This window comes from Diplotaxodon limnothrissa, linkage group LG20 (genome assembly GCF_057381915.1).
Source record: "Diplotaxodon limnothrissa isolate DT_005_m linkage group LG20, D_limnothrissa_male_GT1.1, whole genome shotgun sequence".
Lineage (NCBI taxonomy): Eukaryota > Metazoa > Chordata > Actinopteri > Cichliformes > Cichlidae > Diplotaxodon > Diplotaxodon limnothrissa.
In genome coordinates, this window is record NC_140615.1 from 15,360,220 (window position 1) to 15,375,785 (window position 15,566).

The window sequence follows — 15,566 nt, forward strand, 5'->3', positions numbered from 1 at the left end:
CTACAGTGTAGCGGCTCGAGTTAGGCTGGACCCGTTGGCCAGCTACCCTCAGGGTCATTCCACGGTTGATTACATGGTCCACTATTGTAGCTCTGATGTCATCAGCAATTCTATTTCTTACTCTTCCTACCCTTCCTCTCCCCCCTCCTCATCTTCCTCTCCCCCCTCCTCGTCTTCCTCTTGCTCCTCCTTGTCCTTGTCGTCCTCTTCATCCTACTTCTTCACCTCCACGTCCTCTTCCTCGGCCTCCTCTACTTCTCACTCTTTCTGCTCCCTCCATTGTACTCCGCACACACAGCTTACCTGGATTATAGTGCTTAGGCTGATTGCAAAGTGAACTAATTATCTAAAAAAGTTTTCACATGTGAAAGTGTGCCAGACAGTTGGCAAATTAGTGTTAATGATAGCCATACATGTGTATGCTTTTGCTAGGAGTGTGTTGGAAATTTGGTAATTGAGTGATGTGCAGTGAATTGTGCCTACAGTTTTGCAAAGTGTGTGTTACAAAATTGCAAACTGAGTGCAAAGCAGTTTTTGTGCTTTTAGTTTTGCAAACTCAGTGAGTGGTTTTGCTATAAGTCTGAATAGTTTTAGAGATTGTGCTACAGGAATCACAGTTAGGGTTTAAGCATTCAGAAAAAACTGTAAGACGCAGCTCTAACTTTGATAGTGAATGCTCTCTGTTTCCAGTTTGTGGCACACTTTAAGTTTCAGTATCATTCTGTGATTAGTTACCAACTGTCTGGCATCTAAACATGTGCGGCATTTACAAGCGTGCTAGTGCTAGTGACCAAAGTAAGCAACAGGACATTTTTGGTGCACCACACTCTCTGAGACAGATTTGAACCAGCAACCTCAGGTGATCACGCACCAGTCAGTGGGAGAACGTGCATTTTCCCCTGAAACCAACCTGAGGGAGCGACGGGGTTTTCAACCGGTCTCTAGGCCGGTGTGACTAATGCCTAAAGTGGTAGAAGTAGAGCTGACTTTAAATAAATAAGATAAGTGGTTTAAAACAACTAAAAGTAAACAGCTTTCTAACAGTTGTTTATAAAAAAGAAAGAAAGAACAAACAGCTGTTGGAGAGGAAAAAATAAAACCTAGTGGATGAATAGTTGGAGCAGATGATTAGAATGTATATCTAAAAGTGATGGTTAAATGGTTACATGGTCTATATTGATTGTATTAAGTATTTGATTATCAGCTGAAAAATCTGTGATCCGTGGCAGTGTCCTATGAAGCTTCCTAGAAATGGAATCAACTTTTCTGGGCTTGGGCTGTTAGGAAATCTGACATCTGGAACCTCCAGGAGATTACCGAGAGTGCCAAACTATTATTGACTTGGTATCAAAGGACAAAACACAGAATTCTGTTCAGTAACACAGACTTTCCAAACACAAGATAGATGATGTTATGCTGGGGATTGCGCTGGACTTTCTGCTCTATCCTGGAGCAACTCTTTATCCCAGTGAGCTGCTCAAACACACACCTGGTACAGGTCATTTCACACTTTGGTAACAGGTGGTTGCGGCCATTTTGATCAGACTGTACAAAGTCTAAGTCTATAATGTACCTTCTGATGACTGGTTTTCACAGTCTCTGTCAGACTGTCATTGGAAACTTGAGGGTCAGCTGAGAGCCAACGAGTTCATGAGAAACCGCTCAGTCTTGGCTACCATCAACAGGAAAACCCAAATGATTTCTTACAGTGTATGTGGCATGGGGCTGAATCAGTGTACCTGTATCAGAGCAGCACACAGGTAGCAGACAGTGAAGGCTATGGTGATAGGTGCCTCCTCTCCTTGTAGCAGAGAGATGGCGTAAAGGAAGACCAGGTGACCGGGTATAACGAGCATCAACAGCACCCGTGCTGACTTTGAGTTGACCCCTGGGAGACAGAAAATGTAAGAAAATAGTGCCTTTTGTTATCAACCACTGATCTGTATCACCAATCTTTTGACTCCAACTTCTAGTCTAAACTTTACTGTGATTGTATGATGTAACATAATATGAGTTATTTTACAAGCTCCACATTGTCAATATTGTCACCACTTATAGTTAATCTGACATCAACAGCTGACTTTTTACACATTCTGCAGACTCTGATTGACATCAGCATATTTGGAAGTCTTATTTGCAGTCAGCTAATAGATCAAGCCCCACATTCACACGAGCTGGCCGTTTGTCTCTGGCTGAAAATGACGATGATGGTGGTGAGACAGTGAGTTTAAAACTATGGTGTGGCGGGGCCTGTTGGGTGGCCCTGGGGCTGTAGCTCTTGGGTTTGGATTTCGTGAAGAGGCTGGCTCTTCCTGGGGTTCAGGCAGGTTGGGGTGGGCTGATTCTGTGTCTAGAATGCTTGATTCCAGCCCCTCATTAGTAGAATTTGTTTTTTACCAATGCCTGTTAGGACATTTAAAGTCAGTTTCCTTAAATCGTTTAAATTTCTGGTTTAGAGAGCTTCCACCGCATGGCAGCATTACCTGAGGAGAAGAAGGTGATGCAGGGATTGGGCCAGTGCTGCCTCATCTTGTAGGGTAGCACCCCTGGGATGCTCCAAAAGTGCAGATAGGTAGAGATCCTGCTGGCCTGGATGGCTACCAAGTTGCCACCCACTCCTATGCATGGGAAGAGAAGGCAAGAGGATGAACGAGCTGAGTCAAAGATGATGTAAACAAAGCAAGAGAAACTACAGGGTGGTTACCAAAGTTCTCTCCCACAAAGAACAGTAAACACAGCTTTAGTGACGCTTAATCTCATTTATTGCTGCCGGCACACAAATTAGGCCAAATAATGACACACTCTTGGCACAGCTGTGATCCGGACAGGGTCTGCAGAGAGACGCGAGCCAGAGCAACGCTAAAGCCTGACCACTCGAGTCACAGTAACTGAAACATAAGAGAGATGAGTACAAAAGAGCACTGCAAAGTGTGGAGACTAGTCGCACATGCACGTGGAACGCCACACAAATAAAACTGTCGGTAAAAATCAGAATGGGACAAATTCTGGCATAAATATTGTGTCAATACTGGTTGAGCATGAACTGTTTGATGAGCCATTTTCTGATTTCTAATGTGCTCCAGGTGGGTTACACAATCAAACTGGAAGATAAGATGCTGGGTGAAATGAATTTGTTCGCCTCTTCAAAGTCGCATTTCGACACAATCAAGGACAGCTTTTGCAGATCCCGCTGCTTTTCACAGTCCATTTTCATCTGGTGTTGACAGTGATATCTGTGACAACTCGGTTATGTCAAGCACCCTTCCAAGTACTTAGCCCCACAAAAAACAAAACCAAACAAAAAAAAAAGAGAGGCACAGTTGCCATTAGGATAGGGAGAGGGGTGTTTTGTGAGGAAAACATAATGCTGGTTATATTTTGCAAGCCAGAATAGGAAATTTAAACCAGATGGGAAATTTAGAAATTATAAGCGTGGCGCAAAGAGCGTACGAATTATGAAACAGCCAGAGGATGGGCAGAATCAAAATGAGAAACAGTGACAGGGAGGATCTGTGGTTATTCAAGGCCCTATGAGCTGTGCCAGCACACTGGCTGTGCATCATTAGTGGTTTACATTGACTTCTCTCCTATACTCATCGGCTCTCTGCACGCATCACCTCACAGCCAAACCACTCGGCCTTAGGGCTGCTTCTTTTTTGCTTCCTCTTCTCTATGTCATGATGCAGTTTTCATTAAGGCACAAGTTTGACACACATTAAAGATGACGATCAGGTCTCTATAAGCACAGTGTGACGATCTCTCTGCTCGTCCTTATGTTTATTTGACAGGTTTATGGTACACACTGTACTACTGCGTCTCAAAAAATGTATATTTTACAGATTCAGTGCACATAAACAGAAATATTTCACCTTTTTCTTTTAATAGCTCATGAAAAGCAGGAATCTAGTATCTCAGATTTAAGTATGTCAATAAATTACTATTCAAACAGCATAAACACCTTACATCTCTCACCCTTGTTTAGCACATACAGACGCAATCATTTGGCAAACTTCTGATTTAATGGTTACCCGGATGACGATCATTCACATCCTCCAGGAGAGGATGAACAGTGTTAAAACTGCTACCAAATGGTTCACTGACCATGTTATTACTGTCCTGCCAACTCACCTCACCTAAACTCTAAAAGAATCTTGAAGGTATTGTGAAGAGGAAGATGAAAAACACGCAGGCAGAGCTGAAGGCTGCTGTCAAAATAACACCTCAGCAGTTCCACATGCTGACTGCCTCCGTGCCACGCTACATTTATGCAGTAATTTGTGGTGATGGAGCTCCCAACCAAGTATTAACATCTTAAAGAAACATACATTTCAGAAGCTGGACATTCCTGTACTGTAAATCCTGTTTTTTTATTGATCTGAGGAGATTTTCTAATGATTTTTGGGATGCTTTTTAATGCTGGTAAGTTGGACACATGGGTACTATGGGAACCGATTGGCTTTGGGAACCAACACCAAGTGGCCACTAGATGAACTGCAGTTTTTAGCTTCATTTTTAAATTTTTGTTTGTTTTTTATGCTTGCCTCTAAAAGAGTAGCTTGACTTGCTGCATCTTATTACTCATGTATTTGCATCATTATAATGGCACAATCGAATCAACCACAAATAGTTTGCCAAGTCTACTTAGCTGCTGTTGCAACGCTCGACCTTTTCAAATTTTGTCTGTGGCTGTTTTGTTTGTGATTGTAGCTACTCTGACAGTTGGTTCTTCTTATTCTCTTCTTATTTGACACAACAGCAAAGGTGATGTAGATAAAGTCAGCATCCTCAAAAGTAAACGACCTAAGTAGAAGCTAGTAGTCCCATCAAAAGAGCATTTATTTTATTTTATTGTAAGATAATAGTATTAAGTCAAACAATATGGGAATGAAGAAACTGTAGTTCCTGTCCAGTTATGGCAAGCTCCAACACTGATGTTAAAATGGTTGATTTTAAAGCAGAAATAATATGTTTATAGCCAGGTATAAAAAAACGAAATAAAACAAACAATATTTATACTGTAGGCAGTTATACGGTACCAAGTGCCTGCTAGGTCTTCCCAAATGGTTAGCTGATGACCTAGCATGCTAGTAGGGCTGTTCGATATAACGATATATATCGGGTGACGATATAAAAACGTCTATCGTTTCATTTTACGCTATCGTTTGTTTCGTGGTGTCGGAAAATAAACTGTTTACGGTAATATTTTTTCATTGTTTTGATGGTCACTGTAGTGGCTATATTAATTTCTTAAAGTTCTCTTTTTCTCTTTTAATATAACCACACTACGGACAGACAAGCGCCTGTTTTTATGCGTTGTGGTTAGCAACAACGACGGTAACACCATCGCGTGTCTGCTTGTTTATGTTTCACATAAACCTTTCACAATAAAGCTCAAGATCCTGTTGAGACTTTTCAAAATAAACTGAAAGAGCAGATTATTTACGGATGAGAAGTAAAAAAGAGCCGCCAGGTGCTAAAAAATAAACCTTAGACTCAAACGTTAGAACAGGCTTTTCCCCGCAGCACGCCGTGTAATAAATACTCACAAAGAAAACGGCGGCTGTTACAACTTATGTCTAAAATTGTATAGTTTCATGCATCTGTTAAAACACTCGATTCCAGCTACATGACGCGCAGCTGGAAACACTTCCCGCAAGTCGAGCTGCCCGAGATTCACAGAATTTACAGAAAATGTTACATTTTTGTGATTTATATCGTTATCGGACGACAGATGTCTTATATTGGGATATGAGATTTTGTTCATATTGCACAGCCCTACATGCTAAGCCCTTTTCCAAATATAAAAAAAAAACTAGAGTCAAGAAACCAAACTTCAAACTTTAAAACAGTCGTCCACAAACCAGTAGTTGATGTCATGCTGGCTAGGTCCATCTTTTATCTGCAGTCTATAATTTAGAACCATATCCCTGTTTGGCTGCTTCGCTTTCAATAGTTGGTCAAATAGGTGAGAAACTAGATTTATTCTTCACTCTTTTCCATTTTTAAATCACAAAATATTGCATTTTAGGTACAAGTGATTATATTTTGGTAAAAGAAGAACTCTGATTAAGCAAAATAAAACATAGAAATTGAGTTTCCAAAAGATGCACGAAAGCAGTTTGATGCCCTTACATCACGGCTCTGGTGCATAAGGAAAAAGTTGGTTCTTCTCAAATGTTCCAGTGGTTTTAAGGCTTCATTTACAGGACATTTTGGCAGTTCTTCAGGTTTTAGCCCATTAACTTCAAATCATGTGTACTTTAACATTAGGGCTGAACATTTTCCGAAGCATCACATATGATTTTAGACTGGTTTCCCGCTAGCAGCTGGTTTCAGTTCATTTCACAATGGCAATTAACATCCACTTGGAAAAAAAAGGCTCAAGTACTTGAGGAGAGGTCATCATGCATGGTAATTTAGACTGTTCTGAATGCCCCCAATTGGTATTACATAATATGTTCTTAGTGCTTTGGCGGTGAATATAAACAAAATTGTTGCCAAATTCAAAATTTTACTTCAGCAAAGTTCTTGTCCTGCTTCCTGTGTTTAGACAAGATTTTAATATTATGAGAAATATGGCTTCAGTTTTCAAATTAAATAGGATTATGTAGAAAAACACTGAACACTGATATCCAGCCAGTCTGGATGGGTCATCCACCGACCACATTTATATTTTTCTTCCGTGTTTACAGCTTTTTAATGTCAGACGTCAGAGCTGTTAAACACACAAAATAGTAGCGTTTACAGTTTTCTTGGAAGGAAATCAATAAAGAAAAATCCTTTGATCAAGTCAAAGTATTTGGATGGGGATTTTAGATGCACTCAAATCCTGGTAAAATGAAATATTTCAGCCGTGCCCCGAGAGGTGGACTGTGCTGTAAAATCTGTGCTTACTGTGGTGCTCATGCACAACAAACCCGAACATGAGCAGCTATCACTATTTCTAAATCAAATGAGAGTTTGACATTAAATTTTAAGCTCATTTGATTTAACTGCAGCACTTTTTCAAATTTTATTACTATACCCATGTGACACAGATCTCAACTTCCTACAACTTTGAGCTGGCTGACACACAGAAACTCACTGTCATCAACTACCGCACAGGCATTTGTACAGACATGTTCAAGTAATTACATGTGGCACCGTTTCATTTTAGAGACCTGCTTACCATTAATGACAGGAGTGAAGATAGCCATACCCTCGAAGTTGGGATCACTCACTGTCTTGTCCAGTATAAGGCCTCCAAAGCTGGACAGCACAAACACAAAGGCAATCACAACACAGCAATACAACCTATGTACTCATATGCTGTACATACAGCGTGATGCATGATTTCTTAGTTTTGGTCCATATTTGTCACACTTACAGAGTTCACATCATCAAACCAATGTTATTAGACCAACGTAACCCCAGTCAACACAGATGCTGTTTTTAAATGAAAAGCTCTCCAAACCTACCTGCCCTACAGACAAAAGTAACAGCCACTAATTCTAATAAGCAGCTGTGCCACCATTGGCGGTGAGAACTACAAGGAAGCATTTGTGATAACTGGCAGTGACTCGTTCCCATCGTTGTGGAGGAATTTTGGCTCTCTCTTCTTTTGCTTTTAGGATTTGTGTCACTAGACCACTCCAAAACCTTCATTTTGTCCTTTTAAGCCATTCCGAAGTGGAGTTGCTGGTGTGTTTTAGATCATTGTCCTGCTGTATAATTTGAGTGCCCTTGAGCTTCAGGGCACAAACTGATGGCCAGACATTCTTCTTCGGGATTTTCTGGTAGAGAGCAGAATTCATGGTTCCATCATGGGATTGCTTTGCTGCTTCAGTCATCCGAATCCTGAAGCAGCAAAGCAATCCCAGACCGTCACACTACACTTGGTATACCGTTCTTTTTAATTAAATGCTTTGTTAGTTTTATGCCAATCGTAACGGGACTCAAACTTTCCAAAACGTATATTTTTCCAAAAGTCTCAGCGATCATCAAGATGGTTTATGGCAAATGTGAGATGAGCCTTTGTGCTCATGTTTGTCAGCAGTGGTTTTCTCCCTGGAACTTTTTGTCAAGCGTCTTTTTTATTGTTGAGTCATGAATTCTGACCTAAACTAAGACCAGCGGTTCTTTAGATATTGTTCCGGGTTATTTTGTGATCTCCGTGATGAGACGTTGGTCTATTGCACTAGCTTTGGTAGGTCAGCCACTCCTGTGAAAGTTCACCACTGGTCCAAGTGTCCTCCATTTGTGGACAATGGCTCTCACAGTCACCTTCATTCAGTCCCAAAGTCTTAGAAATGGCTTTGTAACCCTTTCCAGACTGCCACTGGATATATGTCATTGATTTTGTTGCTCAGCTGTTTCTTTAGATCAGGACAAGATGTGTTGCTTGTTGAGGTCTTGCAGCTTCTTCACTCCACTTCTGGGAAGATTGGCAGTTAAGTGATGGACATCAAATTGCTGTGGAAATGACCTTATAGTATTTCCCAGATTGATGGGCAGCAACAATAGCTCCTCTCAGATGATTGTTAATGTCTTTCCACTTTGACACATGAATGATCCAGATCTCTATAAAGTTGCTCACACTTTATAGGGCTAAGCAGCAGCCTGTTAATTCTTATAGGAGAAGTAAGAGTAGACTTCATACGTCATAAAAAATACTTTTTAATAGGCCTGTATATGTGCAAGAGCCATAAACACACAAAAAACAAATCTATTCACATATAAAGTGCTGTTTATTATTATTCTAGATTAAGTGTTTGAGTGTCTACCTGCTAATGGACATGGCCACTATTACGGGCTGCCATCCTGAACGGAGAACCTCTCTGATCTGAGGGCTTTGTCGGGCCACCAACACCCAGACCGGGATGAGACAGAGAAAGACCAGACACACCATAGGTGACAGGTACCATATGTCTAAAAAAAGAGAGACAGAGAGACAAAGACATTATACTGAAGGTCTCCAAAGAAAGAAAGAAAAAAAGGAGACAAATCCAGTCAGTTATGGGCATGTCTGCATGGGTATGAAAAATGTTATTCAACACAACATTAAAGGCTTTACAGTTTTATACTACATATACAGTAAGTCTGTGATGTAAATGATACTGGCATTTTATCCCCCCTGTACACATACATGACAACCCTCTCAATTTTTCCGGGAGAATCCCGAATTTCAATGCTCCTCCTGAAAATCTCCTTGAGCCACCACTCTCTCGAATTTCTCCTGATTTTCCACCCGGACAACAGAATTGAAAAACCATATCCCAGAATTCATAGCGCGGCCCAGCCAATTCCAGTTTCCAACAATGGCGGCAGCTACTTAGAGTAATAAGAGTAATATTTAAAACTTTCTGGGTCACAATATAAACTTTTAGCATATTTTCAGGCGAGAATGTAGCTGTGTAAACTTTAAATATCTGAACCGACGAGAACAGCGAACTCCCAGCACATCGTTTTCAAACCCCCGCGGTCTTTCGCTACTCAGGTTAAACATGATATATAACTCACTTAGATAACCTAAAAATGTTATTGTTTGACTTATTTCAGTGTTTTTATTTGTTCCTGAGTAAATCGGTTTGGCTGAGATTGAAGTTATTAGATTAGAATAGATTAAATAAAACTTTATTAAACCCTTGGGAGGGTTGCTCCGGGGTTTTCACACATATGTACATTTACATCACATATGCCAAATAACTAGATGCAGAGGAACACATCTATAATCACCCTTTTTTTGTGTATCAAAATGTCTCAGGGTGTCATTTTGATACACAGTGCACACACACTACAGTGTGTGTTGTGTATACACAGTGCATTCTCACAGTGTGTGTGGAAAAATCTGCCTTTTGCTGCCATCTTCTGGCAGAAAAAAGTCAGTTAAATCTTTCCTTCCAAATTTCAAGGGCACCAAAATACCCTGTATCACTTGTTTTTCACTTGTCACTGGCAGCCACCAGTGCTACCCCTCAGCCTCCCAGCCGAGGGCATCTATGGTATAAATTTGAAAACCTAGGCGATTTCCTTCTTCAGTTATTACACTCACAAGACTATCAGAAAAACTGACCTCTGACCTTGTCCAAGATTTCACCTCATCTAAGATTTTTAGTAGCAGCACCAATGGGATGAATTTAAAAAGCCTGTGTTGCCTCGTTTGAAGCACCGTGCTACGCAGCTCCGGGGCCACAACCGTTATCTCAAACAATAAACTGTGTTAAGGCCGTGGCTTGTAACACAACACCCATTTACTTTCTGAGAGATGTCATTTATTAACAAAAAAAGAAAAAAAAGAAAACATGCAACCAAAACAGATCAAGCACAAAGGCTGGGTCATGAAGGAGAACAAGTGGGTAGAGCTAAGGAGGCGAACAGCCACAAACCAAATACTTCACAGATCACCAGAGGGCGACACCTAGGACATCACATCCAAACAAACACACACAGACATTAACAATAGCAGTGCTAGTGATCTGTAATATTAGAAACTAATTTTATTATTATTATTTAATTTTTTTGTAAATTCTGGATGCTGATCTGGACATACTCCAAAGGTCAATTCTAAGCTGTGTGAAAAATGAAATTTTTAATCCAGCCATAGGTTTGTGAATATAAGGAAAAATACGCACAGTTAAAAGTAAAAAAAAGCCAGGAACTTTAGTGAAACCCAGTGAGCTTGAGATCATATAGTTGCTACTGACATCTCGGCTTTTTCCTCACCTTTATACTCATAGAGTGCGCTGCTGACCCCAGCCAGCAGGGACAGGGTGATCAAATCCCCCAGACTCGCAGCAATGGGAGTGGCCACATTGTCAGGGTTGATTCCCACTTTCCTCGAGCCGATGATCACTCCAATCATCACCAGGCCTGCACAACAGAGTGTGAAGGGACAGAAACACAAAAGACGTGAGACGCTTACACTTTCAATCAACATACGGGGAAAACACAACTGTAGAAAGAAAGAGCCAATTCAGCTTCTTTCATCATGTTTGTGAGACAACAGAATGCTGACGGAAGCTTTTAGCTGGAATTTGTTCGTTTTTCTATATCAACAAAGACAACTGTCAACACGCCAACCTGTCTCACAGAGTGATAGCTGGCCTGGAAAGAGAAAAGAAAAACAAAAGGGTATGAGTAAAAAAACGAATTACAGAGAAACTGAAATGACAGTGTAGAGAGAGACAGTGACGAGGTTTCCCCTGCAGAGCAGAAAATGAAACAAGGACAGTTTTGTTCCTTCACGCATCAGTCCTGCTTAACACCAGAACACTTAAGGTGAGCATGAACTATGGATTATTCGGGGAGTGCATGCTGAGACGGGTAATATAAGGACAGGCGCACAGATGAAAGCTGTTTGATTGAAATTTGTTTCACAATAATGAGAAGCCACCCTAAAACACTGTCAGAATAATAACATTAGCTTGTATAACTGTCAAACTGTTACGTATTGTTTGTTATAGTTACAACGAATCACATTCACACCTAGCAGCTTAAATTAAGACCTTAAAAACGGTAGCATCTGCATGGGTGTGTGTCGTTCTGTCTGTCAACATGACAGCTTGAAAAGTTTTTTGTGAATTCTGAGAAAACCTTGTGGGAGTGTGGAGTGGGGTCATGTTAACAACCTATTAAATCCACCGAGGTCTTCAAAGTCAACTTTATTTATTGGTTGAAAATTGGCAAAAAGCCTTATAGCATAGAAACTATGATTATTACACGTGTGGTGTGTATTGCCCACATATAGAAAGTCCTGTATAAAGATTAAAATATCATGACACATTTGACCTCTGACCTCAAGTTCAACAGATTGATCTGAAGGTCAAAGTGATAATAAAGCTATATAGAGCTATTTAGAACTATGTATCTTACATCCAATCAGAAAGTTCCTCTGTCAGGAGGTACTGATGGTGCCTTTTTTATGTGTCTAGTTTGACTATCATAACATCATGAAGAATGTGAGTACAGCTGGTACTCTGGAGTGAATGCTTCATCTGGTTCTTCTAGTTACAGCTTCCGATTTGACCCCTGACCCCTAAACGAAACTGTATGCTTGGGTGACTATATGCTAGAATAACTGACTGTTATTCGAATTTCCAAATAAAGAACATCCCCGCAGCTTACTTACCTAAAGACAGAGCAGCTACAAAGGCGGTGGTGATACTGCTGGCGCACAGGACAGCTGCTTGTTCCAGTTCAATGCCTCCTCTGGAAATCGCCCCTAAACAAATTGCTGCCACTGCGGCGAGGAATCCTACCACTGTGGCCTGGACCTGCCGAAACAGGACAGAGCACAGCAGCGTCAGGCCCCGGCTACAGTAGGATAGTGAATTTAACATTCAGAACACTGACGGACAGATGTTGGAAGCAGCAATTTTTATGAGTGAATATTTTTTGGCACATTTTTCTCCGAAAAATGGCTTCAGGAATCGTTTAGCCTAAAAAACTGAAGTGGAGTGAGTTTGTACTTAAACACAATGCAGAGAGCAAACTGAAGACAGGAGTCCTGAACTTCTGAACAGTGACAGTCCAGCCCATTATTTACTCTTTTCATATTTTGGGTGTAAATTTCTCCCCGGCATACCTTACCTGAATAAGTGCCAGATTGCTGCACACCATGGTCCATTGTTTATCAGGGTCATCCATTTGGCCTGTGTTAGCCTGCAAACATGGAGTCATGATTCATATGTTGAGGCAAAGGCTCTCACTCAAATAACACAGGTCTGAAAGAAGAAAGTTTTTTGTTAAGATATATATATATATATATATATATATATATATATATATATATATGGCAGCCTGTTCTAACGTTTGGGTTTGTGGTTTATTGTTAGCACCTGACAACTTTTTGCTTCTTATTCATAAACTCTCTCCATACACATGATACTTGCGTTGATGGCAGAAGAGGCTTGTAGTTTTTGGTGACTGGCAGAGACCAATTTGCGGCATAATTTCATAGGCAATGAAAAATATCTTGCAGTAAACAGTGTGTTTTGCAACAGCATGACATAAATGATAGAGTATAATATGAAAAGGTAGATGTTTTAATATCATCATCCAATGTATCCATCGTAGCCCTATTGGTAAGTGTGTGTTTCTAAAGCAAGGGTGTCCAACTCCAGGCCTCAAGGGCCGCTGTCCTGCAGGTTTTCATTTTATTTCATTTCATTTATTTATTTATTTCACACTTGGTAAAACAGATCAAACAAACCAACCACACTTTCTATCAACAAAGCACTACAACCATGTGTGAAAAGGAGCAGGAAGAAGAAAATATTCTTATTAAACCCTGCCAGGCCTCATTACCAGGCCTCTCGTGAACTTCAAGACATGTTGAGGAGGTAATTTAGCCATTTAAATCAGCTGTGTTGGGTCAAAGACACATCTAAAACCTGCAGGACACCGGCTGTTGAGGCCTGGAGTTGGACACCCCAGTTCTAAAGCCTCTCCACCAGAGGCCTGGGAGTTTGAGGGTCCTGTGCAGTGTCTCGTTGTTCCTAGGACTGCACTATTCTAGACAGAAACCTCTGAGCTGTGCAAAGAATCTGATGGAAGCACTCTTCCAGTTTGGGGGGTTACAGCTCCTAATGCTCCTATTACCACTGGGACCACTTTCGACTTTACCCTCTACGTCTGCCCCAGTAACTCCTTCAGCCCCTCTACTCCTCTATTGTTGCTGTGTGCTGGGATTGCCACATTTATCACAACTGCCGTCTTCTGCTGCTTGTCAAGCATCACTATATCCATCTCGTTCGCCAGGAGCTGCTGGTCCATCCAGAACTCAAAAGTCCAACATGACCTTACTCATATTGTTCTCAACCACCTTTGGTGGTGTCTCCCATCAGGAGTTGGGGACTTTTATTTCATTTATGGTACAATTATTTCTGTACACTGTCCCAATCACTACACTACAATTGGCTACAACCTTCTATTGTGTGTTGGATGTCTCTGGGTCCACATTGCACAATCTGGAACTTGGGTCCAGCTGTGTGTGTGACTCCTGCCTCAATGGATCTGGTCCTTAGGACTTGTTCTGTGCTGTCCTTTAAGATAGCCTTTTCTAGCCATTGATAGGACTTTTTAATGTTAGCCATGGTGCATCCTAGGCAGGGTCATTCATGATGGTTCCTCCTCCTTTACCTCACCAACTTCTGTCTTTAGCTGCTTGAAGCTTTCTTGTAGCAGCTCATCTAACATGTTCTGGATTATGGCTCTGACTCTCTCTCTCATCGTTGTTCGTAAAGCCTTAGGGCGCTGGACTTTGGGTGGAAACATCTATAAGTTATAAGGATTCTTTGTTTGGATTTGGCATCTACTTCCTCCTGTGGCTAGCTCATTAGTGTGACTGCTGATTAAGCATTCACAGTACTGAGATCCGAATCTTTCTTTAAACACAATTCAACACCATTACCACACGCACACACACACACACAGCAGATATTCTTCAAATATTCTAGTTTTTCATTTGCGGTTCTTCAGTTGAGACATTTAAAATGAGTCTTTTTTTTTCAAGGGATTTAAAGAATATGAGCTTTCAATATCCATTCAGATTTTTTCAACCTCTTTTTCTAATGTACATTTAAAAGCTATTCAGCTACTTTCCAACCTTGAAACTTCTTCTGTGTGAACAGCTTTCAGCAGTTCTGCACTTTGGCTTTCGGGTGAATGATTATGTGTATTTCCGCTCATTCAACAGTTTTTTCACCAAAGATTCAGCAATCATAAAAATTCACCTCAAATCACTCAACTGTCAGCATTCACACTGCACTAACATTTCTATGCTTCACTTTATTAGTACCATTTGTTGGCACAGAAGTCTCACAGAAGTTTAGGGGAGAAGCTACATGGTTCCAAAGGCACCATTCACAACATATTTTGATAATAAATGTTCTGCTCATCTTCTGAAGCTTACACCACTACCTAAATCTCAGAAATGCTCGTTTATTATGATACTGAGGTGAATCATATACAGTGGCTTGCAAAAGTATTCGGCCCCCTTGAACTTTTCCACATTTTGTCACATTACAGCCACAAACATGAATCAATTTTATTGGAATTCCACGTGAAAGGCAACACAAAGTGGTGCACACGTGAGAAGTGGAATGAAAATCATACATGATTCCAAACATTTTTTACAAATAAATAACTGCAAAGCGGGGTGTGCGTAATTATTCAGCCCCCTGAGTCAATACTTTGTAGAACCACCTTTTGCTGAAATTACAGCTGCCAGTCTTTTAGGGTCTGTCTCTACCAGCTTTGCACATCTAGAGACTGAAATCCTTGCCCATTCTTCTTTGCAAAACAGCTCCAGCTCAGTCAGATTAGATGGACAGCGTTTGTGAACAGCAGTTGTCAGATCTTGCCACAGATTCTCGACACCAGACAGGTCAGGGATAAAGTTATTGAGAAATTTAAAGCAGGCTTAGGCTACAAGATTTCCCAAGCCTTGAACATCCCACGGAGCACTGTTCAAGCCATCATTCAGAAATGGAAGGAGTATGGCACAACTGTGAACCTACCAAGACAAGGCCGTCCACCTAAACTCACAGGCCGAACAAGGAGAGCGCTGATCAGACATGCAGCCAAGA

General features: G+C 40.9%; 1 protein-coding gene across 4 annotated transcripts in view; it reads right to left on the reverse strand.

The window, feature by feature from the left end:
- The window catches only part of LOC146610713 (solute carrier family 41 member 3-like), a 44,150-nt gene that overhangs the window by 6,087 nt on the left and 22,497 nt on the right, over positions 1 to 15,566 (reverse strand). For all 4 annotated transcript variants that reach the window (XM_085344137.1, XM_085344135.1, XM_085344136.1 and 1 more), the window contains 7 exons: positions 12,568 to 12,639; positions 12,107 to 12,251; positions 10,702 to 10,848; positions 8,763 to 8,907; positions 7,169 to 7,248; positions 2,484 to 2,618; positions 1,740 to 1,888 (listed from right to left, as the gene is read on the reverse strand). In XM_085344137.1, the coding sequence (XP_085200263.1) occupies positions 1,740 to 1,888; positions 2,484 to 2,618; positions 7,169 to 7,248; positions 8,763 to 8,907; positions 10,702 to 10,848; positions 12,107 to 12,251; positions 12,568 to 12,639 (873 nt within the window). The remainder of the gene's footprint in view (positions 1 to 1,739; positions 1,889 to 2,483; positions 2,619 to 7,168; positions 7,249 to 8,762; positions 8,908 to 10,701; positions 10,849 to 12,106; positions 12,252 to 12,567; positions 12,640 to 15,566) is intronic.